This window comes from Schistocerca nitens, chromosome 1, assembly GCF_023898315.1.
Source record: "Schistocerca nitens isolate TAMUIC-IGC-003100 chromosome 1, iqSchNite1.1, whole genome shotgun sequence".
NCBI lineage: Eukaryota > Metazoa > Arthropoda > Insecta > Orthoptera > Acrididae > Schistocerca > Schistocerca nitens.
This window is the reverse complement of record NC_064614.1, coordinates 1006678199-1006703291: the sequence shown is the minus strand read 5'-3', so window position 1 is coordinate 1006703291 and position 25093 is coordinate 1006678199. Positions and strand designations below refer to the sequence as shown.

The 25093-nt window shown below is 38.5% G+C and overlaps 1 protein-coding gene across 3 annotated transcripts in view; it reads right to left on the bottom strand.

Moving 5' to 3' along the window:
- LOC126195463 (D-2-hydroxyglutarate dehydrogenase, mitochondrial) overlaps nucleotides 1–25093 on the bottom strand; it is a 74769-nt gene that overhangs the window by 8291 nt on the left and 41385 nt on the right. For all 3 annotated transcript variants that reach the window (XM_049934100.1, XM_049934093.1, XM_049934107.1), the window contains exon 6: nucleotides 6401–6687. In XM_049934100.1, the coding sequence (XP_049790057.1) occupies nucleotides 6401–6687 (287 nt within the window). The remainder of the gene's footprint in view (nucleotides 1–6400; nucleotides 6688–25093) is intronic.

Sequence of the window (25093 nt, the reverse complement as noted above, 5' to 3'; positions counted from 1 at the left end):
TTTAAACTGCAGATGCGGACTCCGCCATAATTTATTGGTTCTGAACTGCAGATTAAAACTGAAGAAATTGTGGAAAGGGAGTAAATTATGGAAAAGGGACTTGGATAAATTAAGAAAATCAATGGTTACTGACAGTTTCAATGGGAGCATTATGCAATGACTGACTGCAACAGGGAGAATGAATATCATAGAAGATGAATATAAGATTGAGAGAGAAAACAGTGATGCAACTTGGGATCAAATACACAAAATTACAACCTCCAACAGAAATCCGTGCATAACACATTAATTACTGAATTAAACTGACATAACAACAAAATATAAAAAAGGACCAAAAGGGAAAACAGATGGCTAAAAAATGAAATTGAAGAAAGTTATATAATGGCAAAGCAAGAATGGCATGAGAAGAAAAGCAAAGCAGTATAAGCAAGCAAGCATGACAATGAGAAAGGTAGATCAACGATTAGGAAAATTAATGAAATCTTTCAGAAAAGAGATGTGGTATATGGATATGAAGAGCTTGGATGGCAAGTCAGTACTAATGAAGAAGGGGAGTCTGAAGGATGGAAGAATTATATAGAAGAGCTATACAAAGAAAAAGAACTTTAATACAATATTCTGGAAAGGGAAGAGGAAGTAGAGTAAGCTGAGACAGGAGATGTGATACTGGAGAACAATTTGTTGGAGCTCTGGAAGACTTAAGATGAAACAAGGCACCTTATGTAGATGACATTACCACAGAATTATTGAGATCCTTATGAGAACAAATCCTGACAAAACTAACACACCTAATATGCAGGATGTATTGAGAGACAAGCATAATATCCATAGACTTCAAGATAAATATAATAATTATAAAGTAGGCCGGCTCTGACAGAGGTGAATATTGCAGAACCATCAGTTAAATAAGTCACAGTTGCAAAATACTGACAGTAATTATTTACACAAGAATGGAAAAACTAGCAAAAGCTGACCTTGGGAAAGATAAGGTTTGGAAAAATCTAGGAACAAATGAGGCAATATTGACCTTGTAACCCGTCTTAAAAGATAAATTAAAGATAACCACATCTCCATTTATAGCTTAAGCAGGTATCGAGAAAGTGGCCGAAAATTTGAAATTCTGAAAGTGGCGAGGGTAAAACACACAAAACATAAGGGTCTACGACTTGTACACAAACAATACTGCAGTTACAAATGTCAAAGGACATGAAAGGGAAGTAACAATTGAGAAGGCAGTAATACAAGACTGTAGCCCACCCTCCGCATTACTTGATCTGTACATTACACAAGAAGTAACAAGAAACAAAGAGAAATTTGGGAAGAGAATTGAAGTGCAGGCAGAAAAAATAAAAACTCTGAGTTTTGCTGAAGACGTTTTAATTCTGCTGGAGGTGTCAAAGGACTTGAATGATGAGTTGAATGGAATAGAAAATGTTATGAAAAAAGGTTATAAAAGAGGAATATCAACAACAGTAATGGAATACTGTCAAATCAAATCAATAAATTATGGGGGAATTAGATTGAGAAAAAGGAGGGACTGGTTGATAGGACATGTTCTGAGGCATCAAGGAACAATCAGTTTGTGTGTGTTGGGAGGGGGGGGGGGGGTGGGGGGGGGGGGTGGGAGAGTAATCATCAAACCAGTATTCAGACTGAAGACCATGACAGCAGCAGAGGCAACAGCAACAAAAAATACTATTAAATAACACTGTGATACGTTACAGCTAAAGTCACTCTCATCACTGTAGTATGGTTGCTTATTGCATTCAGTAATGTAGTAATCATGTCATCGTCTCTTTCTGCTCATCAGCTATCTTCCTTATCTTTCTTTCTGGGTACAAAGAGAAACTGTTTTGTAAATGACTTCACTTGCAATGACATACTACTCCTTTATTTCAATACCCACAATGCCATGTTGGATACAGTTGATGTGTTATCATGTTAAGCCAGCAAAATGTTTCACATCATATTAAGAAGTGCCACAGAAACATTCAAAAATGAAGTCTACAACTAAATTGGCTGATGAGTGTTAACCATAACCAGGTCCTTTCAATAATATTTTTATACATCATTACTAATTTTGAGTAACAGAACTCATCATCTATGTGGTGTGCATTATTGTTAGACAATTTTCTTTACATGATGTAGAGTGTCAGCACTGAATTGGTTTCTGTGCAAGATGATCATTACATCTAGCATTTCCTGTTACAGTTAGTAACAAATTTAACATAAAGCCATATTTCCACAGGCATTGACAACCTGCACATGCATACCTCCACTGCAGCCTTCATAAGATGGTTAGTGTTTCTACATGTGTGGACAAAATTTCTATTGACACAGTTTTCAAGTTCAAGAACCAACAAAAAAGTTAGCTAAAAGAGAAACCCCCCCCCCCTCCCGCCCCCATACACACGCACACTGAATATCGATTTCCAGTAGAATTCTTTATGAGTGTCAAAATCATTTTTGAATAAATAAAACTAATTTTGAATTGTCTGTGAGCTGTGTTTCTTCCCGTATACAAACGTCAAATATGCATATGTAAGATGGCCTGCCAAGTCACTTAAGTTACAAGTAACAACAAGATAAGTGGCAGCTGGTGTCACTCCTTATTACGTGCTTATTGGATTCTTGAAAACACAATATCTCAGTTTATATATGGAATTTTGATTGATATATACAATACCTGGAAGGTAACTCAAAGTAAGCCTCTTATATCAACAGCTTTTGCTTTGTTTCGATTCTTAGAATTATTCAAGGTTGTGACAGGGCAATAGTGTTGTTAATCTAACTTTCGCTATGTAATTTCCTAATCAACATTTGGTGCTAGTGTGCGGAATCAAGCCATCATTCAGTGATTGTGGGCCAATGAGAACATCATTGTGTTTTATTTTCAGTTTAGAGTAACTTTAAATCTCTGAAAGCACAAAGAGATTTACTATTTCCACTTCATTGTAATATTTAAAATCAATGACTAGGGTTAAAATTTATTATCATTATGCTGGAATTGAAATACCATTAAAGTATTGAGAATTCTACAGTAATCTGAACATTCACAAATCCACACTTCTAACTTCAAATACTTTTGGAATAAGTTGTGTTACTTTAAATGATCCTGCTTATTGCAATACTACGGTAATATATGATTAAAAGAAACTGATTAAGGCTACAATGAAATTGCCATCACAAAGTTTCAGGAAGATTTTGCCACTTTACAATCAATGGAAACTCCAGGATGCAATAGTGAAAATATTATGAAACAGATAGTCACGACTCACCATACAGTGGAGATTCTGAGTCGCAGACAGGTACAACAAAAAGACTGTCAAATAAAACTTTCAGCCAAACAGGCCATCATCAGAATTAGTCTCCATCCCATCCCAACATACACAAAAAACACAACACACACACACACACACACACACACACACACACACACACACACGACCACAGTCTCTAGCTAGACTCAGAGTCTCGCCTTGGCTATCATTGACTGTGATAATGTGTGTGACACTTGCGTTTGCATTTGTGTGCTCGTTTGCTTGTGTATGCATGTGTTTTGTCTAATTCTGATGAAGGCCTGTTTGGCTGCAAGCTTTGTTCAACAGTCTATATGGTGAGAAGCAATTGTCCTTTTCATAACCTTTTCATAACATTGCCACTTTACAATATATTTATACACATAGTTGAAGATAAAGGACATGACACTCAATAGTCATATTAAAAAGAAGAGAGATTCGAGACTTGTGCTGCTGGAAGAACCAAAGCAGAATGAGAGCTCCTGCTGCTCCTCACAGCAACTGCTGAAAGTCTCGTACAATGGTGGGGAAAGTGAATCATGAAGGTATTAAGTTAAACTGCTTTTTATTTTCTTTTTGTCATGCCTGCTGATGATAGGAAGAGCCAGTAGGATGTTTCCATGAGTAAGATAGATGGCATGAATTAGGCCGGTATTACACTTTCAAATTTCTTTGTCCAATATCTTTGTCACATAAATTTGATGGTGTAATAGGGAACTTTGTCAAATTTTGTCAAATATTTGATCAAATCTAGGGTCTCACTGTAGATTTGATCAAAGAAGTCGCTTGTCTTCTGTTCACTGCAATGTGACATGTTACCACGTGGAGCGCTAGTATCGCTGAAGTGTTCTGTCATCTGTAGTGTTTTTATAAACATTGCTGGTAAATACAATTGGTGTGTACCGACAACTACAAAATTAATACAGATGTATGAAGCTGATGAGGCGTTTTACAACATGAGGCACCCTGAATACAAAAATAGATTAAGAAGATTGGAGATCTGACGTGACCTGACCTAACTCTCTCCTGTAGCAAGGAATCAAGGAATCGGAGTGTTACAGTGAGCCTGTCTTCTGCAGATATAGCAGTTCTTAAGTGAGTATGGTGCTTTGTGATATGAAGATTGTAACATTATGTGATTGCCTTATCATTTTAAATCATTCACTAATCGAGCAGTCTCTTGGCAACAGCTACAGTTAGCAAATAATGTTGCGAGAATGTAAAAGGTGAATGTCATGTGACGTAATGTGTTTATTGTCGAAGTGCCATCAGAGATGCAGTGAGTTACTGACTTTGAAAACCGCGGCGCGAAAAATGGACAGAAGAAGAACACTTTTACACATTCTTTTGATGTATGAGATATTCTCGATGAACAGTTACTCATTTTCTCTTGTCTCTTGTAACTTGTGTCAGACGCGCATGTCTTGCCGCCGTATTATTATTGTTAAAAATAATATTATTTTAATGTAAAGTAAAAATGCAATACTAAAAGTGCAATACTGCATAGCAGTAGATTTATTGTGCGACGTGTATTTGAAAACGTCAAAGGACTTATTTTCATTAAGAGAAGAGAAGTGCCAGTCAAAACGGCATCCATGTTAAATCCTTAATTGCAGTGTAAGTTCATCTATTAACTGCCATAAATTCAGAGTTAAATGGAACTGGTGTATGGACTATTTATTTAGTATAGAATCTATGTCTCACTCCTTCATGAAGTTATTTAATTTTCTTTATGTTTCTGCCAAATAGAGTGTTCACAGTCACGAATTCTTTCGTTGAAATTCTACTGGTAAATGCATGATAAACTATGGTCCCTTAGGAAATTCATGTGGAGCTATCCAAAAATAATTATATTTTGAATAGGCATTTACTCTCCTCTGCAATGCAACTTCCGACTGATCAGACGATCCTACAAGAAACAGTCACACACGGTCGGCATTCGCAAATATATTTCCACCGCTGATTATAGCTATATGTTACAGCGCAAAAGTAAACATATTGTTATAATTAGCGACTACGAACAGGGACATTTATAACTGTATGTTTATGTGTACACATTACGTAAACATATCGTTATAAGATACACTTCAATGAGCACGTAAAAAAAATTATGCTCATCCATTCTTAAGTAATTGATGTACGACTTGACATCACCCACTATAAGTTCACGTAGCAAGTTTTGTTGAATGCTTTTATCATGTCATCGTAAAATCCACGGCTCCACCCAGGTACGTTTCTTCCCCCCCCCCCCCTCCCACTTCTCTTCCGCGTGTGCACACAGTGCAATTGTGGTACATGCAACTGCTGCAGTTAAACAAGTTGTTGTTGTCAGTCACCTTGAACTTTGACGAAAAATATGATTACAGTGTAATACCCCTTTTTAGCGCCACACCAAAGATCTTTGTCAAATATATTTGATGAATATTTTATCAAATCTTTGAGAAAGAAATTTGATAGTGTATTACTGGCCTAATGGTGGGGATATGTACAGGTACATTTTCAATGCCTATGAAAATATGACTTTACACACAGCTCACATGGGGCACATCATGTAAGGACATTCATTTGTACTTTTTTAAAATATATTTATATATCATTCAAGCCATACACAATTTTTAATAACTGATTAGCTCTATCACTCACATCCACTAATAGCATTGGGAGCGATTGGTTACTGATGCCATTCATCAGCCACTTAATATAAAGTTTACTATTTAAAATTGTACATTAGATTATCAAATTTTCACTATCCATCTAACACGGTGGCCTACTTCCATACTGATTATGAAATTGTGAAAACCTGCATTTACCATGTCTTCTTTTTCACTTCCAGCAGCTTTTATTTTAAGTATCTTTAATTCCATTAAATGATGCCTGGATGTGATACCTTGTCCAGAGAGAGAAATATTTGGTTTTTACGTGATATTATTAAAGGACTGTTGAAAATAACCACAATTCAATAATGATTTGATTATATTAGTTGGCATTAACAACTGATGCTGAGGATAACAAGATATAAAAATGATGGTTATCATTCAAACAATGGGAGCAATGTCAAGCATAAGATGTTTGTGTTTGCAAATATACAAATTTATTTTTACCTTGATTCTGGAAGGTTCACTGGTGAGCGTCCCATCACGGACCAAGTTGCTTGACATAGCCTCCTCCAAGAATTTTGATAATTTCTCTTCATCATGTTTTGAGTCACTGCCTGAAGTTTCTATCAGCATGTAGAATGGATATTCCTCTACAGGACACTTAAGTTTCAGATTCTGTGTAACTGCCTGCATTGTTGGGTTATCCATCATTTCACAAGATGACAAAATTTCAGCAAGCGAGTGTTTTGCAAGTTGGAGTGTTTTAAGAACATCTTCAAAAGTTTGTAAACCTGAAAAAAGGGAGAAACAATGCATATGAAGATACCAACTTGAATTTTTGCTTTTGTTAAAGAGTTTTGTTAAGTGTTAATCATTGTCTAACAGATAGTGGGACTCATTCTGTTTCCTTATTTTCATCATATGGAGTCACTGTCATTCAGTTTAGTATTTTGATATATTGCCTCACCATAATCTTCAAATTGTCTCCAACTGCCTGTGTTACTACTTCATTTCTTGTTACCATGTAGCTGCAGTGGATGAGATTGTGCATGTTGTAAACAAATGCCTTGGGAATTGGACTTGAGGCACACTCAGTAGAGTTGACAGATTCCAGGCTGGTGTGTTGTGCTGTTGTGGCATAGGGCAAGACTGAAAAAGCTGTAACACCTCTGGTACCTGTGACAGTATTTACTATCCCTTATGTAGCTGCACTTCCTGATGCACATGACCTATTCAGTTTGCTCTGACACAATAAAGAATGGCAGTCAGTAGCAGGGTCTTGTATCGCTGGGCAGAAAGCAAATGAGAATACTGGCTATACTGCTATCCCCTTATACCTTAGCAAGGGATACAGAGTACTGCCAACTGCTGAGAATACGTGTGTGTCAGCACAGGATCCTTTGTCCACAGGGATGGTCAGTGGTACCAGACAACCACAGAGAACCAATTTGCTGGTCATTGGGATCTCCATCATTGGATGGGTAACAGAGTTGGTATGTCAGGAAGGAAGGCTAATGTGCATACTGAGATTGTGGGGTTCTTGTTAGATATGTGGAGGAGGCTCCTTTGACAGCTATTGAGTACAACAAGTGCAGCTGGCTACAAATTATGATAGTTTCAACATGAACAGTGCCTAACACCTGGAGTTAGGAGCCATTCTTGTTTCCTTAGGTTGCTAGCTAAATTGGTGAACACATCTAGCTTCACAGGTGGGGTGAAAACTCAGTTCACAATTCACCAGGAGGAAGTTTACAGACATTAGGTGTGCAGTACACATGGAGGCAGCTATGTGTAGCATTCACAGGTGAAATTTTTAGGTTAGATCAACCCTTCTATAGGCTCTATGGTGAATTGTGTGTAATGTTTGGAGATGGGAATAAATCAAATACATTAGTTATGGAGACGAAAATGAGGAAATATATGGCATTCATTTAGAGTAGTAGAATCCCAGTAAGATCCAGGAATTAGTTACATTCACTAAAAGCAGTAATGGACAGAAAGTACTATGAACAGAAAGCTAAATGAAGCCAAAAGTGAATTGCAATGAAATTTAAAACTGTGGTGGGAATATATATATATTATAGTGATCCCTGCTGGATATTACTTATAAAATTTTTTATTTCAGAATTCATGAACAGCTTGATGGTGAACTAGGTGAATATCAAGGAGGCTTTCATCCAGGACAAAGCTGTCCTGAGCAAATTATTAGTCTCAAATAGATAATGAAACGTCAAAGGGTCAGGAACAAGAACCTTTGTTGATTTAAAAAAAAAAAAGGCTACGATAGAATCCATTATGAATCTCTACTGTAATTTTTAAAGAATCTGGTTTACATCAGAAACTTGTCAACCTCAAATTCACCCTTCAAAATACCAAAGCCAGAGTAAAGTTCAGAAAAGAATTCTCTGAACCTTTTGAGATTCATACTGGCCTTCAACAAGGTGATGGATTGTTTCCATTAGTGTTCAATTGTGTGTTGGAGAAAATCATGCTTGAATGGAACAAGGTATGCCCACCATATGTTAAGATATAGAAAGATTTGGCTTAACTGCCTTGCATTTGCAAATGATTTGGCACTGTTAACAAACAATATTGAGGAAGCAAAGGTTCAGATAGAACAACTAGAACAATTAGTGACAAAGGTTGGATTGCAAATTCTGTTCGAGAAAACAGAAATGCCCAGCTTCCCAGTTGACACATCCCATATCATACTCCATAATGATCAAAAAATTAAAGTAGTAAAAAATTTAAATATCTTGGTGAGCTTATTACCTGGAATGCTAAAGAAAAAACATCAATAGATAGTAGAACATTAAAACTAGAGAGAACCACATGGGCAACCTACAAAAAATGAACTCTCTCAATAAATGCTAAATTTTGACATTACTCCTCTGTCATTAAACCAAAAGCAACATATGCAAGTGAAACACTATTCACATTAAATACTCAAGCAACAACTGACAAACTGCAGAAAGTTGATAGAAGAATATTCCAAACAATTATCAGTAAAAAACATCAAGTTAATGGGTAGTGGAGACTTTTGCCCAATTCAGTAGTGTATAAAGAAAGTAAATTCATTACTGATACGATGCAGAATAGAAGGATTGCATTTTTCAGCCACATGGCTTGCCAACCAAATACTAGAATCCTGAAGCAACTTTTTGACTACTTCTGGAACAGTAAAACCAAAAACATCTGGTTTAAAGAAGTACAAAATGATCTGGATGAAATGAACATCACCACACACCAAATTCAAGACAGAGAAGAGAAACTGCTTATGAAGAACAAATACATATGGCTGACATTCAAACCATCAGAACGGAAGAAGTCTATCACATCTGCAGACGAACAAGCAACCAGATCACAGCAAATGAAGAAATTTTGGGAAACGAAGAAATTGCTGACTGCTAAGACCTAAACTTAATCATGGTAGATTCTGTTGTATTAGGTTTGATTTTAATGCTCCAATGTGAGTGTAAACTATGTAAATAAATAAATAAATAATATATAGACCGATGACCACACTGTCTGGTCTCCTTCCCCAAAACCAACCAACCAACCAAATAATATATAAATATAGCGATAGGGTGAATGCCACTGGTGGTGACATATCTACTGCCATGAAGAATTTGATAATACTGTAATGTCGAAACCACAATAAAGTCCAAATCTGAAGGCATGGTCGTTAGTGAGGTACATCACTTAAAACTGAAAGCAAATTGATTACTGACACCAATACACAGCCAGAACAGAACTGGCTTGCTGACAGAGAGGGAATCTACTTGTACAAACATCAAATATTCCAGAATGCTGGTCTTTATACACACATTGAATAGTCCAGAATATACAAACTTACAAACATATGATAATTTATGAATGTTCCAGAAATGATAATTACTTAATTGCAAATAACTGCTGGTGGTTGGGGTTAAATTGGTGACCCACACCAGGTTAGCAAGTGATGCTAACCTTTACATCGCACTTCATGCACCGCAGCCTGCAGCATTGCTCTGTCTGCTGGAGAGAGAGCGACATTAAATACATTAAACCACAATGGTCTACATCACTGTATTCGAGAACTGGCAATGTGATAAGTCCATCAATGTGTGAAATTTGCAAGCAATGGCGAAGATTCAAAAATCAAGTGTATGGGTACCATTGCTTCTAAACTAAAAATCACAAAAATCAGTGTGTGGTCATATGTGTATCTCTGTCTGCTCATCATCAATTGGCTCATGGACAACAGCGTCCATATATATCCTGTATCATTACTGGTGACAAGAAATTGTATCTTTATGCTCTCATAAGAAAAACAAAGGAATGGTTGAGCAACAAAAAAAGAAGCAACACCCAGTACAAAGACCTGTGTGCATACCCATAAGATAATGTTATGCATCTGGTGGAATGGCGACGGTGTGGTGTGCTACAAATTGCTTCTCTGAGGTGTAACCAATACAACCGGCATTTATTGTCAACGATTCTGACGTCTTGCAGACGTAATCCAAGAATGATGGCTGCATGAAGTGATGCTATTCTACGATAATGCCCGTCCGCATTCTGCTAGACTGACAAGAAACTCTATACAGGAACTGGATTGGGAAATCTTTCCACATCCACTTTGTTTGCCTGATATTGCACCCTCAGATTTTCACCTTTCCCACTTTCTATCCACCAATCATCAAGGATCTTCCTTCCAGATAAAAATGCACTCTGAACATGGCTTGACAAGTTCTTTGCCTCTAAACCATGTGATTTCTGAATCAAAAAATTATCCCAGCATTGGCAGGCCATTATAAATAGTGAAGGAGAATATATTATTGATGACTGAAGTCTTATGTGTAGCCATTGTGTTTATTAAACTTATGGTATGAGGATGAAAGATTATGATGGTGTCAACAGGAATCAAACACAGGTTCACAAATTACCAGTCTGTGCTTCACATCACTTGCCCACAGGCCATCATGAAAATGGATCTTCAAAATGTCCTCAAACTCTATAGCTGCACAATATGCTACATGCACAATAATACTGACCTGGGGATGTGTGTAACATAGCACTAGTAGTGCTGGAAGGGATGATGTCACATCAGAGCATGCCCTGTAGAAAACAGACAACTGTGTCACTTCTCTTGAGTTGATTGTAGTAAGTCAGTACTCGATACTGGTTTCTAGTTATCACGGAGAGAGCGGTAGAAAACATGTTTTTGTCCACTTTATTTCCATAGCAGCACACATTCAAAGAGAAATGGCGTAATTTAAGAGTGATTTCCAGCTTGTATTTGAAGAGGGTGTGTACAAGATAAACAGCCACCACTGGAGGCTTGTACGGTTTTTAGCGGTGCTGGATCTTACCTCCATTGAGCAGTGACATTATTTAATGCAGTGACGACTGTGATTTTGTCCATGCTGCTGTGTTCCATCACAGGATTCCTTGAAAGGCCATTAGTGTGCTTGTGTTTGCATACCTTTGTTATGTCATATTCCTGAAGCCTTAGTGTCTATCACTCCAGTTGACCCAACACATCCTTCAGGGTAATCAACCAGTATAGAGAATGGTGCTCCATCACAGTGCTGTATAGTTTGCAAAATAAATATGGCTGGAGCTTGTTGAGGGCACAAACAATTGCACAACATTGTTTCTCAGTTGTAGAGTAGTTCATCTCAGACTTGATGGGTACTCTTGAAACATAAACTATCACCTTTTTATCACCTTACCCAGTTTGTACAAGAATGCCCCTATCCAAAAACTGCTAGCATCTGTGTGAAGTTCCATTTTGACATTCTTGTTACGTAATGCTAGAACTGGCAATGTTAACACTTCCTTAAGGACAAGGAAATATCTTTCTTGTACCTTGTTCCAGGAAAAATTGGCGATTCCCTGCAGTCTGAACACACTTCCACACGGTTGTCAGGTGGCGTGATTATTCTTCAAATGTCTTCAGAACATTACAGTGTCATCCAAATAACAAAGACATATCATCCATTTAAGGTGTTGAAGCAGGTTGTCCATCATATGTTCAAAATGTAGTTGGACCAAATGACATGACTTCAACTCATAAAGTCCTTCCAAAGGTATCAAGGCAGTCTTTTCGTGGTCAGCATTGCCAACCTTGACTTGCCGGTAGCCTGTCTGCATGTCCAGGGTTGAGAAATACTTTGCTCATTTCAAGCAGTCTAAGGTTCCCCCATGAACCATGGACCTTGCCGTTGGTGGGGAGGCTTGCGTGCCTCAGCGATACAGATGGCCGTACCGTAGGTGCAACCACAACGGAGGGGTATCTGTTGAGAGGCCAGACAAACATGTGGTTCCTGAAGAGGGGCAGCAGCCTTTTCAGTAGTTGCAGGGGCAACAGTCTGGGTGATTGACTGATCTGGCCTTGTAACATTAACCAAAACGGCCTTGCTGTGCTGGTACTGCGAACGGCTGAAAGCAAGGGGAAACTACAGTCGTAATTTTTCCCGAGGACATGCAGCTTTACTGTATGATTAAATGATGATGGCGTCCTCATGGGTAAAATATTCCGGAGGTAAAATAGTCCCCCATTCGGATCTCCGGGCGGGGACTACTCAAGAGGACGTCGTTATCAGGAGAAAGAAAACTGGCATTCTACGGATCGGAGCGTGGAATGTCAGATCCCTTAATCGGGCAGGTAGGTTAGAAAATTTAAAAAGGGAAATGGATAGGTTAAAGTTAGATATAGTGGGAATTAGTGAAGTTCGGTGGCAGGAGGAACAAGACTTTTGGTCAGGTGATTACAGGGTTATAAATACAAAATCAAATAGAGGTAATGCAGGAGTAGGTTTAATAATGAATAAAAAATAGGAGTGCGGGTTAGCTACTACAAACGGCATAGTGAACGCATTATTGTGGCCAAGATAGACACAAAGCCCATGCCTACTACAGTAGTACAAGTTTATATGCCAACTAGCTCTGCAGATGATGAAGAAATTGATGAAATGTATGACGAGATAAAAGAAATTATTCAGGTAGTGAAGGGAGACGAAAATTTAATAGTCATGGGTGACTGGAATTCGTCAGTAGGAAAAGGGAGAGAAGGAAACATAGTAGGTGAATATGGATTGGGGGGAAGAAATGAAAGAGGAAGCCGCCTTGTAGAATTTTGCACAGAGCATAACTTAATCATAGCTAACACTTGGTTCAAGAATCATAAAAGAAGGTTGTATACCTGGAAGAATCCTGGAGATACTAATAGGTATCAGATAGATTATATAATGGTAAGACAGAGATTTAGGAACCAGGTTTTAAATTGTAAGACATTTCCAGGGGCAGATGTGGATTCTGACCACAATCTATTGGTTATGAACTGCAGATTGAAACTGAAGAAACTGCAAAAAGGTGGGAATTTAAGGAGATGGGACCTGGATAAACTGAAAGAACCAGAGGTTGTACAGAGTTTCAGGGAGAGCATAAGGGAACAATTGACAGGAATGGGGGAAAGAAATACAGTAGAAGAAGAATGGGTAGCTCTGAGGGATGAAGTAGTGAAGGCAGCAGAGGATCAAGTAGGTAAAAAGACGAGGGCTAATAGAAATCCTTGGGTAACAGAAGAAATATTGAATTTAATTGATGAAAGGAGAAAATATAAAAATGCAGTAAATGAAGCAGGCAAAAAGGAATACAGACGTCTCAAAAATGAGATCGACATGAAGTGCAAAATGGCTAAGCAGAGATGGCTAGAGGACAAATGTAAGGATGTAGAGGCTTGTCTCACTAGGGGTAAGATAGATACTGCCTACAGGAAAATTAAAGAGACCTTTGGAGAGAAGAGAACCACTTGTATGAATATCAAGAGCTCAGATGGCAACCCAGTTCTAAGCAAAGAAGGGAAGGCAGAAAGGTGGAAGGAGTATATAGAGGGTTTATACAAGGGCGATGTACTTGAGGACAATATTATGGAAATGGAAGAGGATGTAGATGAAGACGAAATGGGAGATACGATACTGCGTGAAGAGTTTGACAGAGCACTGAAAGACCTGAGTTGAAACAAGGCCCCGGGAGTAGACAACATTCCATTAGAACTACTGATGGCCTTGGGAGAGCCAGTCATGACAAAAATGTACCATCTGGTGAGCAAGATGTATGAGACAGGCGAAATACCCACAGACTTCAAGAAGAATATAATAATTCCAATACCAAAGAAAGCAGGTGTTGACAGACGTGAAAATTACCGAACTATCAGTTTAATAAGTCACAGCTGCAAAATACTAACGCGAATTCTTTACAGACGAATGGAAAAACTGGTAGAAGCGGACCTCGGGGAAGATCAGTTTGGATTCCGTAGAAATGTTGGAACACGTGAGGCAATACTAACCTTACGACTTATCTTAGAAGAAAGATTAAGAAAAGGCAAACCTACGTTTCTAGCATTTGTAGACTTAGAGAAAGCTTTTGACAACGTTAACTGGAATACTCTCTTTCAAATTCTGAAGGTGGCAGGTGTAAAATACAGGGAGCGAAAGGCTATTTACAATTTGTACAGAAACCAGATGGCAGTTATAAGAGTCGAGGGGCATGAAAGGGAAGCAGTGGTTGGGAAAGGAGTGAGACAGGGTTGTAGCCTCTCCCCGATGTTATTCAATCTGTATATTGAGCAAGCATTAAAGGAAACAAAAGAAAAATTCGGAGTAGGTATTAAAATTCATGCAGAAGAAGTAAAAACTTTGAGGTTCGCCGATGACATTGTAATTCTGTCAGAGACAGCAAAGGACTTGGAAGAGCAGTTGAACGGAATGGACAGTGTCTTGAAAGGAGGATATAAGATGAACATCAACAAAAGCAAAACGAGGATAATGGAATGTAGTCAAATTAAATCGGGTGATGCTGAGGGGATTAGATTAGGAAATGAGATATTTAAAGTAGTAAAGGAGTTTTGCTATTTGGGGAGTAAAATAACTGATGATGGTCGAAGTAGAGAGGATATAAAATGTAGACTGGCAATGGCAAGGAAATCGTTTCTGAAGAAGAGAAATTTGTTAACATCGAGTATAGATTTAAGTGTCAGGAAGTCGTTTCTGAAAGTATTTGTATGGAGTGTAGCCATGTATGGAAGTGAAACATGGACGATAACCAGTTTGGACAAGAAGAGAATAGAAGCTTTCGAAATGTGGTGCTACAGAAGAATGCTGAAGATAAGTTGGGTAGATCACGTAACTAATGAGGAGGTATTGAATTGGATTGGGGAGAAGAGAAGTTTGTGGCACAACTTGACTAGAAGAAGGGATCGGTTGGTAGGACATGTTTTGAGGCATCAAGGGATCACAAATTTAGCGTTGGAGGGCAGCGTGGAGGGTAAAAATCGTAGAGGGAGACCAAGAGATCAATACACTAAGCAGATTCAGAAGGATGTAGGTTGCAGTAGGTACTGGGAGATGAAGCAGCTTGCACAGGATAGAGTAGCATGGAGAGCTGCATCAAACCAGTCTCAGGACTGAAGACCACAACAACAACAACAAGGTGACACCAATGCAAAACAAAGGACAGACATCTTCCTTTATGATTTTGGTTTAGTCATTAGCAGTTGACAAAGAAGTATCATATGCTGTCCTTGTTCTTCGCAAGGATCACAGTGCAGGACCAAGGACCCTCTGAAGATTCGTCGTCATCTTGCAGCATCTTCTCCACTTTCTACCAGGTTATCTCATTTAGTTGGCAACACCTTATATGAGCACTGGCTAATTGGTGAATGATTCCCAGTTTTGATATGTTTTTTTACCAGGGCCACTTGGTTGCCTGTTCTTTGCTTTGCATATGAAAGCATCCAAAAATTGACAAAGAACTGCCACCACTTGCTGAAGTTGTTCCTCACTCAGGAAAAATCCTGATGCCAGTTCAGTAGTAGTAGTAGTATCAGTGGCACTTTTAATTCTTTGTCGATGACACTAATCTGCCCTTCCTGGACAGATTCAGCTGTTGGTGCACACACACCTTTAGGGATGAGTTGTGGCTGCTCATGACATAAATCAAAAAGTTCTCATTGACCACCTACAGAGCTTACGATTTTACAGGCATGCAGATTTCTTTTATGAGCTGGAGTAGCTTTTTGCGATCAACAAAAGCTCCACAGTTTAACTTAGCATCTTGACTGACTGATAAACTGGCACTCATCTTGTCAACAATGGTGGGATAACAACATCTTCAGTGACAAACAACAGCTCAGGGCAATCTCTGTTATATGTGCTTGTCGGCCTTGCTTTATCAACCCTGAGCTCTCATCTTCCACAAACTATAACTGCTTATGATGCCTGCAAGAAGTCCCATCCAAGACTATCATCATGATTACATACTGTTAAAACAACAAATTCAAAGGGCTTCTTCTGTTATTGATAGTGATTCTTGAAATACGTGTTCCTGTTGGCTAGATGTATTTATGACCTTCAGCACAACTGCTTTCATACCACAGAATCACGCTGGCCAGGATAAGCATTTGACATTGCAAAGAGAGAAGTCCCCACGAATACAGTGCCCAGACTAGTTAGTCATAGATTATGGCATCAGTGAGATTTTCTATCATCTTGGTAGCTGCCATTCATGAAGAATTTTTATCTGTGGCAGTCTCACATCGATAGATGGTCACATTGCTTAGTTTTCCTGAGTTCTGTGGCTAGGAAATGCCCTGGTACCACTGTGCAGTGAAAGGGAATGGCTATGGCATGTTGGGGAGTGAACTCGTCCAGGGCACAGTGATGAGCTTCGGTCCACAGGCTGATGATAATAGACCACCGTTGACTAACATGAGCAGAACTGCTGTGATGGTTGCATCTTGTGGCACAATAGTCTTCGTACACTTATCTTCTTACTCTGCAGTGGTGCACAATGTGTCCAAGGCATCCACAGCGGAAACAGATAATCTGCGAACTGCAGATGACTGACAACAGGCAGATTCCATATTCCTGGATTTCTGGAAACGGTTTGACATGGTGCTGTGGACTGTTAACAAAGGTATGAGTATATGGAGTAGGTTCCCAATATGTGGGTGCTTAGAAGTAACCTTGACTAACAGACCCAGTACACCATCCTGGACGACCTGTGTTCATTGGAGACAAGTGTATCATCAAGAGTGCCCCATGGAAGTGTGATAGGACCACTAATATTCTCTATATACATAAATGATCTGACAGATAAGGTGAGAATCAATCTGTGGCTGTTTGCTGCTGATGCTGTGGTGTAAGATGTGTATAGATGTTATCATTGATTAAGTTAGTGTAGATGAGTAGGAAAAACAATCCCTCAATGTTCAAATACAGCATTAGTAGTGTGCTGCTTGACACTGTCATGTCATTTAAATATCTACATGTAATGTTGCAAAGCAATATCAAATGGAAAGATGATTGGTCGACTTTGGTTCATTGAGAGAATTTTAGGTAAATGTGGTCATCTGTACAGCAGACCGTATGCAGAAGACACTAGTGCAATCCATTCTTGAGTCCTGCTTGAGTCTTTGCACAAGGACCATGAAGATAAGAGAAATTGGGGCTCGTACGAAGACACATAGGCTGTCGTTTTCCCTCACTCTATTTGTGTGTGGAACAGGAAAGCAAATGACTAACAGTGCTACAAGGTACCCCCCACCACACACCATACAGTGGCTTGTTAAGGATGTACATAACTGTTGATGTACCTAGATGTAGACATGGATGAAACAGACCAACATGTTATCCTCCATTCTCCAAATGTCTGTTATCTATGGGGCGATTTCAATGGTGGAGGGGTTGGTTGTATCTGCATTGGTCAGATGCTGCGTGGTTGTTTCATAGTGGCTGCATATGTCTGAATTGGTCAAGTCCATTCTTCATGAAGTGTCTAACGTGGTGGAGACTGGTGCCAAAGATCGATATACCTCTTCTCCAACATTCTGTATTACTATCTGACGTATAAGGTTGACATTCATGACTGCTCTATCTTATCTTACAACCCCGTGTATGAGAGAAGCAAGGTTTTGGTAGTCTTCCACAATTGCCATAGGGACCACACTTGAGAGTTGATCATACCCCTTTTGCCCAATTCTTTTTTTGTTGCATTTCATTGCTGCGCTGGCATCACTTGATGAATCTCCTGTTGTGACATCCTTTAACAGAAAAGCTTGGTACATGTCTTCTGGGTGCTTTCATCAAATGTGAGATTTTGTCCACTTCTGTCATATTTGGATTTACAATGCTGCAAAAAGCCAAAATTTTGTTTATATGTGACTGTGTCGTTCTGCCATGATGTTAGGCCCTGTTCTTCAACTGTTGTTGTTGCTGTTGACTGTCTTCAAACACTTTCTTCAGTTTGGCCAGAATTTGTCCCAAATACTGAGCTGTTCTTTCTTGTTCTCAAACCATTGCTGAGCTGTATCACCCATGTAAAAACATTTTCGAAACATGTCATGTCATCCCTTGTTGAATTTGATGACTCAGTCGAATCCTTTCAGACATTTTGTTGGCCCCTGGCCAGCGTCTCCAGAAAACATTGATGGATGCTTCATGTGCAGCTGACTTTCTGCTGGCTTGGAGTCTGGGTCTCCTCAATATACAGACCTTATGAATGATTTACTGCTTGTATTCCAGTTCCTGTCAATGTAGGTGGTCGCATTTACGTTGTCTGATTGGAGCCATGGGATGTAGATGTTTTAATGTACCTGACACCTCCACCACACAATGTGTCATTCAAACCACAAGCAAGGCCAAATCCAAAGGCAGAGTCATCAGCGTAGTACAACACTTACAACTGAAAGCACATTTACTGCTGACACTAGCTTACTGCCAGAACAGAACTGACCTCATTCACGGAGAGTTTAGCTATTTATACAAACACTGAATATTCCAGGCTGCTGGTATTTACACAAGCATTAGGTATCTCAAGAACCTTCCAAAAATGATGATAATGACTAAATAACAAATAACTGCTTGTGGTTGGGTTTGAATTAGTGACCCGCAAGACACCAGCCAGCAAAGCTAACCACTGCACCAAACTACATATGTCACAGCTTGTGGCATTATGTAGCAAAGTTATTAAAAATTCCAAAAGTAAAATTATTTGGGTGAACGAAAGCTTCAAAACTGAGTCAAACATGGTGAAACAGATGGTTTCTAAGTGCTAAGGTGCTGTATTGGAAAATGTTTCACAGAAAATTCGGAGACCGTGGAAACTTCATGATACATAATCGGAACAGAGAAGGGAATTTTTATGATATTGTATTAGATGCCTTAACCAAAAATTATTACGTCATTAGAAAAATGTCCTAGATTTTCTGGCTACAAACCAATCCAAACACTTTGATTCAGTTGACATAGAGAAGGGATGCAGTGACCATAAGGCTGCTACAGCACATGACAATGACTACATGTGTTAAAAGAAAATTTTTATGCTTGCGTTAAAAGAAAATTTTTATGTTTAAAGATGTCACAAGAAACATTTTACGTAAATTGAGAAATTACTTAATATGCATCTCTGCGAGCAAAAATGTGTAGTGTAAATGGGCAAAACTAAAGAATATTGTATACAATCAAACATGTAGGTGTGAAGCAACATTATGAGAGGTGGGAAAGACCCAATGTGATTCAACAGCCATATTAAAAACTACTCTCTTTCTTTCCAATGTTTATTCTGTCATACAATATCGATTTATTTTTCATGACTTGGCAAATTTATATTTTATTTTAATTTTGTGGCCATATGTCTTTGTTGCCACACCATGTTAGAAAACTTCCACAAAAGCAAAAAGACCTCCTTCACAGATTTAAATGAAGCCAAAGCCATAATGGCATACAAATGCTAGACATAGCCAAAATGAGCTTAAGGAGTGCAATGTGAGAAGTGGTCATTAAATTTCTAAGCAAAATTCTATTAACTCTAAAAAAACCTTGAGAACTTTTGGTCTAACAAAAAGTCTGTAAATGGATCAATGTCTATATAGTCAGAGGGTGCTCACATGTACTGAAATGTAGCATGAAACACAGGAGGAAAAATAATGTGGAATTCTTTCTTCTTAAATTGTTTCACTAAGAAAGTTTTTTTTCATTGTGGCACAAATTCCAAAATTACAACACCGAGATAAATAATTATGGCACAAAAATTCAATGGTAATCTTCAGTGGAGAAAACATGCCTGTACAATTCTGAACAGGCTACATGAGAGAATTTGCTCTACCTGCAGTTTACTGTAAGTTACTGGAACAACAAAGCATTCCAAGCACGTGGAAAATTAAGTTCCCAGTTTCCTGAAGAGTTACGGGACAAACACGTATGACTATAGACCTCTAATGGAGACATCAATCTGTTTTACAAATATGGAACACTTTTAACTATTGTTTATTATGACCTTTCTGGAGAAAGAAAATCTGCTCTGTAGACATCAGTGTGGATTCTGAGAACAGTGTCCTTCACTGCTGCTTCTCTTCATTCATGAGATCCTGAATGAAGTAAATAGCAATGCTATGTAATATATTGCAAACAGTAAGTGGATGCATCTATTATTGTTTTTGAGGACATGACTGGCAATCAATCAAAAGTGGATGCATCTATTATTGTTTTTGAGAACATGACTGGCAATTAATCATCAGAAACAATCATTACTACTCATTATCTAGGACTATGTCTAGAGCTACTGAAACTGGAATGGCCACATTACTGGTATACTAGTTGTAGGGATTAATAATATAAGAAATGGAAAGTGTGAAATTGCCACAGAAATGCTTATCCAACTTCAGTGGCTAACATCAGAAGTGAGACATTATGCATCACAGTGGGCTCTACTGTTAAAATCCTAGTTTTTATTACCATGCCTGATGTATGAACTGACGAAGAAAGGGACACGAATAATAGTGGGACACAAGAGTATTTGCCACAGATTATAAGTATAGAGCTATATTTGTTAATACAAAGAACATACTGGAATACGTCAAGTTATGTCTTATATGCGAGGCAGTGGACGATCACTCTAACCATACAGTGACAGTGAACGTTATGGGAAAAGGGGATGCGAGAGTAAAAGCAAGTAAAAAGTAACCTGCGGCAATTTGCAGCTGTCATGTACCAGCTGATTACCCAGCATTGCACTGTTACTTATTTACCTCGACCTTACATTAGGTAGGAAAAGGAATGAATCTATTATTATTGGTTCCTCCATCTTAATGCAATTAATTAAAGAGAATTTTACACCATACATGTTTCGCTTTTAGTTACAAAGGATTGTGGTCATTCTGGAAGTATGTATATGTATGTTTGTACATTTTGGCTGTTACATATTAAAAATAGCATTTATTTATAAAATTGACATGCAATTTATTTATGGGGTTTCTGCCTTTTGATCAAGAGTTCTGCAAACACTTGTTGTTTGTGAAGGCTGAGGTCAGAAGAAACTTTGTTGTACATGTACACTTTGCAGATTTTTCCTTTTTTGAAAGCACTTTCTCTTATGCTGCATTGGCGTTACTTGCACTTCATCTCACTTTAGAAGTAGAACTGCAGTTACAAGGATGAATCAAGTATAAACAGGATTTTTGTTACTGAGCATCAATAGAACTGCACTTCTAGTATTGTTGGGTGGGACCATTAGGAGTAAGCAGAGCCTGCCATTGCTTCCAACAGCTTTGTCAGTAATGCTCATGATGTTGGAGCAACAGGTGCATTGCTCCACTGTGTAACACATAATTATAATATTTCTTGCTTGTGAAATAGTTCAAGCAATGGAAATTTTCTAGAGAACGACTGCACAACATGGTGATCAAACACTGTCAAGGACATGTATTTTTGCCTGGCATAAACAGTTCAAGGAAGATTGAGAACACCTGGAAAATCAGGAACAAGATTGCTGTCCTTGCATGAGCCATTTGAGACATTCTTGAAGGTGACTGCGAGTGAGATAATCAGAAATTGCTGAACAGGTTAGAATTAGTTGTGGGAGCTGTCACGCAATCAACACAAACGAACTATAGTTCCATAAAGTGTGTTCCAGATGGGTCCCTCGCCTTTTGACTAAAAATCTGAAGTTGTGACATTCGTAGGTCTGTCAGAGGCTTACAAGAAAGGTTTGTGAAAGAACGTGATGCAGTTTTGAGTCAGATCATCAGCTGCAAAGAAATGTGGGTCCACTTTTTGATCCTGAATCCAAACAAGCCAGTAAGGAGTTGTGGAGGAAAGAGGGGAGAGCCCCAGTGAAAGCCAAGACTCAACTGTCAGCTGGCAAGGTTTTTTTCAACTTTTTTTCCTCCCCCGACTGGTAAGGCATTTTCCTTATTGATTTTTTGCATGAGCAACATGGAATCAAGGCAGCATATTACTGGTAGCTTTTGAAGAAGATGAGGGTTGCATATTGCTGCAAAAGACGAGACAAACCTATTCAACAGGTTATCCTCCTCCACGAGAATGCAAGGCTCCATACTGCAACTCTAACAGTCTCCAAACTACCAGAAATGTACTGCACTCAATTTGATAATCCTCCTTACACCTCAGACCCATCACCCTGTGATTTCCATTTGTTTGGACAGTTTAAAGGAGCTCTAGGGGGGCACCAATTTCAAAGTGATGAGGATGTGGAAGAATTTGTGCACAATTGGTTCCTGATACAACCAGCTACATCCTATGATATTGCGATAAAAAAAACCTTCCTTCCTACTGGAAAAAATGGTTTTCTAAAGTGGGAAACTGTGGAAAAATAAACTGTAACTGCCTTTCATTTTTCAATAACTGATTTTTTTGTTTAAGTAAAATCCAGTTTATATTTGATTCACTCTTTGATTTACATGTGTCCCCATTTAGCACAGTATTATAGTTTTTATGTTTGCTCATTTGTTTTTTGTATGGGTTGTGATTGTTAGCAACCAGTGATTTTTTAAAAAATAATATACAATTTGTATTTGTGTGTGTGTGTATCTGTGTGTGTTTGTTTTAGTGTAAATGAGTGAAGTTGTCTTGTATGTTTAGTTGAGATGTGAGTAGCAGTGGTGGTGGTGGTGGTGGTGGTGGTTGTTGTTGTTGTTGTTGTTGTTGTTGTTGTTGTTGTTGTTGGGAGGGATTTAAGATTTGTAGTTCAAATTTGGGAGTATAGTGATTATGGAAAAGAGACTGCGAGTAGTGAATGGGGCCTGACTGGTGAGCGACAGTGAGAGGGCGGCGTATGTATGGGTGTGATCATAAGGTTACATTTAATGTTATGTTAAATGGTTAGTTAGTTTAAAGTGTGTGTTGTTTGCCAGGTTGGCCTGGCCATTTGTGAGTTGTTTATTTCCTATTATAGTTTTCTGGACATTGTAGTTTTCTTGTGGGATGAGGTGTCGTTTTGTTGTTGTTTATCCTTATGATTTCCATGTCTGTGACCCTAGTGCTAATTTTATATTGGCAAAACACCTCCTCACCGTACAAGAAAACTACCACATTCTGAGACCCATAACAGAAAAGAAACAGCTCATAAATGTTCAGACCAACCTGGCAAACCAAGCACTCTTTAATCAAACTGGTCACTTAATATAACTTTAAATTTATACAGAAGACAACAACCAGCATATGTCATGAACATTAAATTTATACATAAGACCACATCCCAGTATATGTCATGAACTCACTAACACCCCCCCCCCCACCAGTGAGGCCCCCATTCATTGTTACCATATCCCCACCCACCCCCCTCACTCTGGTCTCTGCTGAATTTATATATTCACTAATTTACACTAACTTACCTCCTCCCATGCACACAAATTACATGCCATTAATAAAAAAATCACAGACTGGCAATAATCACAACTTACATGAAAAACCAATAATCACAACCTACACGAAAAACAAACAAACACTGTGGCGAGTGAAAACCCATGTAAACACATTTCTATTTCTAAAGTGAGGTGAAGTGCAAATAATCTCAATGCAGTCCAAGAGAAAGTGCTTTCTAAAAAGGCAAATCCCTGCCAATTCTATATGTACACAAAGTTTGTTTCGGCCTCAACCTCTGCTGAGAAAGAAGTAAAAATGCAGTGGTTTGCAGAATATGTGAACAAGAGGCAAAAACACTGTTAGTAAACTGCACACCAACTTCATAAAGAAATACTATTTTTAAGATATAACAACCAAAATGTACAAACATATGTATACATTTTTCCAGAGTGATCAAAAAAGATGCTTTGTAAATAAAAGCACAATGTCTCTAGTTTAAGATTCCCTTTAATTAATTGCAGTATGCTTAAGAGGGAGAAACCAATAATAATTGATTTTAACAGCTACTGTGGAAGGTGGCCATTCAAACAAGCATGGAATGAAATCTTGTTTGTATAGCAAAGACAAATGTGGTTTATTTGCATGTTTATAAATGCAAAAGCATGGTGTACATATTGTAAAGTATAATTCAGACTTTCACAAAAAACCCAGCAACTCCAAAAAGTATGGATTCATTTTCCTTTATTTTTACATGTCACCACCTTTGTACCACTGCTGAGTACCTGATACCAAGTTATGTATGTGCCAAGTTGAAATTACTGCAGCAAGAATACTTCAAGAAATTATCTTTGCATGTAACATTACAATGTATATTGTTAATACTGTTATAGTAATGTTAAATATACAAACAATAATAATGAGAATAGTTATAATAATGATAATAACTGCAAATACACTTCTTAGGTTTGGTGCTGGATCATATTGTGTAACTAGCACAATATTTCATCAACGCAACTGCTTGACATCATCAGGTGGTGGTAGCTGCTGCTGTCACTGCCGCAGGTGCAATTGATGACAATCGAACGGTGGCATCGAAATTTATCATGCCGGAAGCAGCAATACATGTGCGCAGGTAGACGCTCGTAGCTGGAGGAAAGCAGCGCTCCTGGTGCCCCCTGCTGGGAGCCATGGAAAGGCCATCCACGTGTGTGTTATGGCCAATGACTGTGCTGCCGGAAGCTTCTGCGGTTAAAGGCTGAACTAATCTCAGTAGCGCATTGCGTGATGTGATGAATCAGAAGTTCTTGTTTTTCCTGATTTGATTTAATGGTAGCCAGTGCTGGAATCCAGGTGTGCTTAGTTGAAAACCTGCATCCCTGTTGATAAGATTGCCACCGTATGGATATGTATGGCCTCCTTAACAACACAGTCCCAGAAAGATAATGCTGGGGATCAAATTTCTGTCTGATCGTAAAGCATATGATGTCCCATGTCCAGGCTATCATTGATTTGTCAGGTTGCCCCCAGGCATGTATGACGATGGTGTTCAATG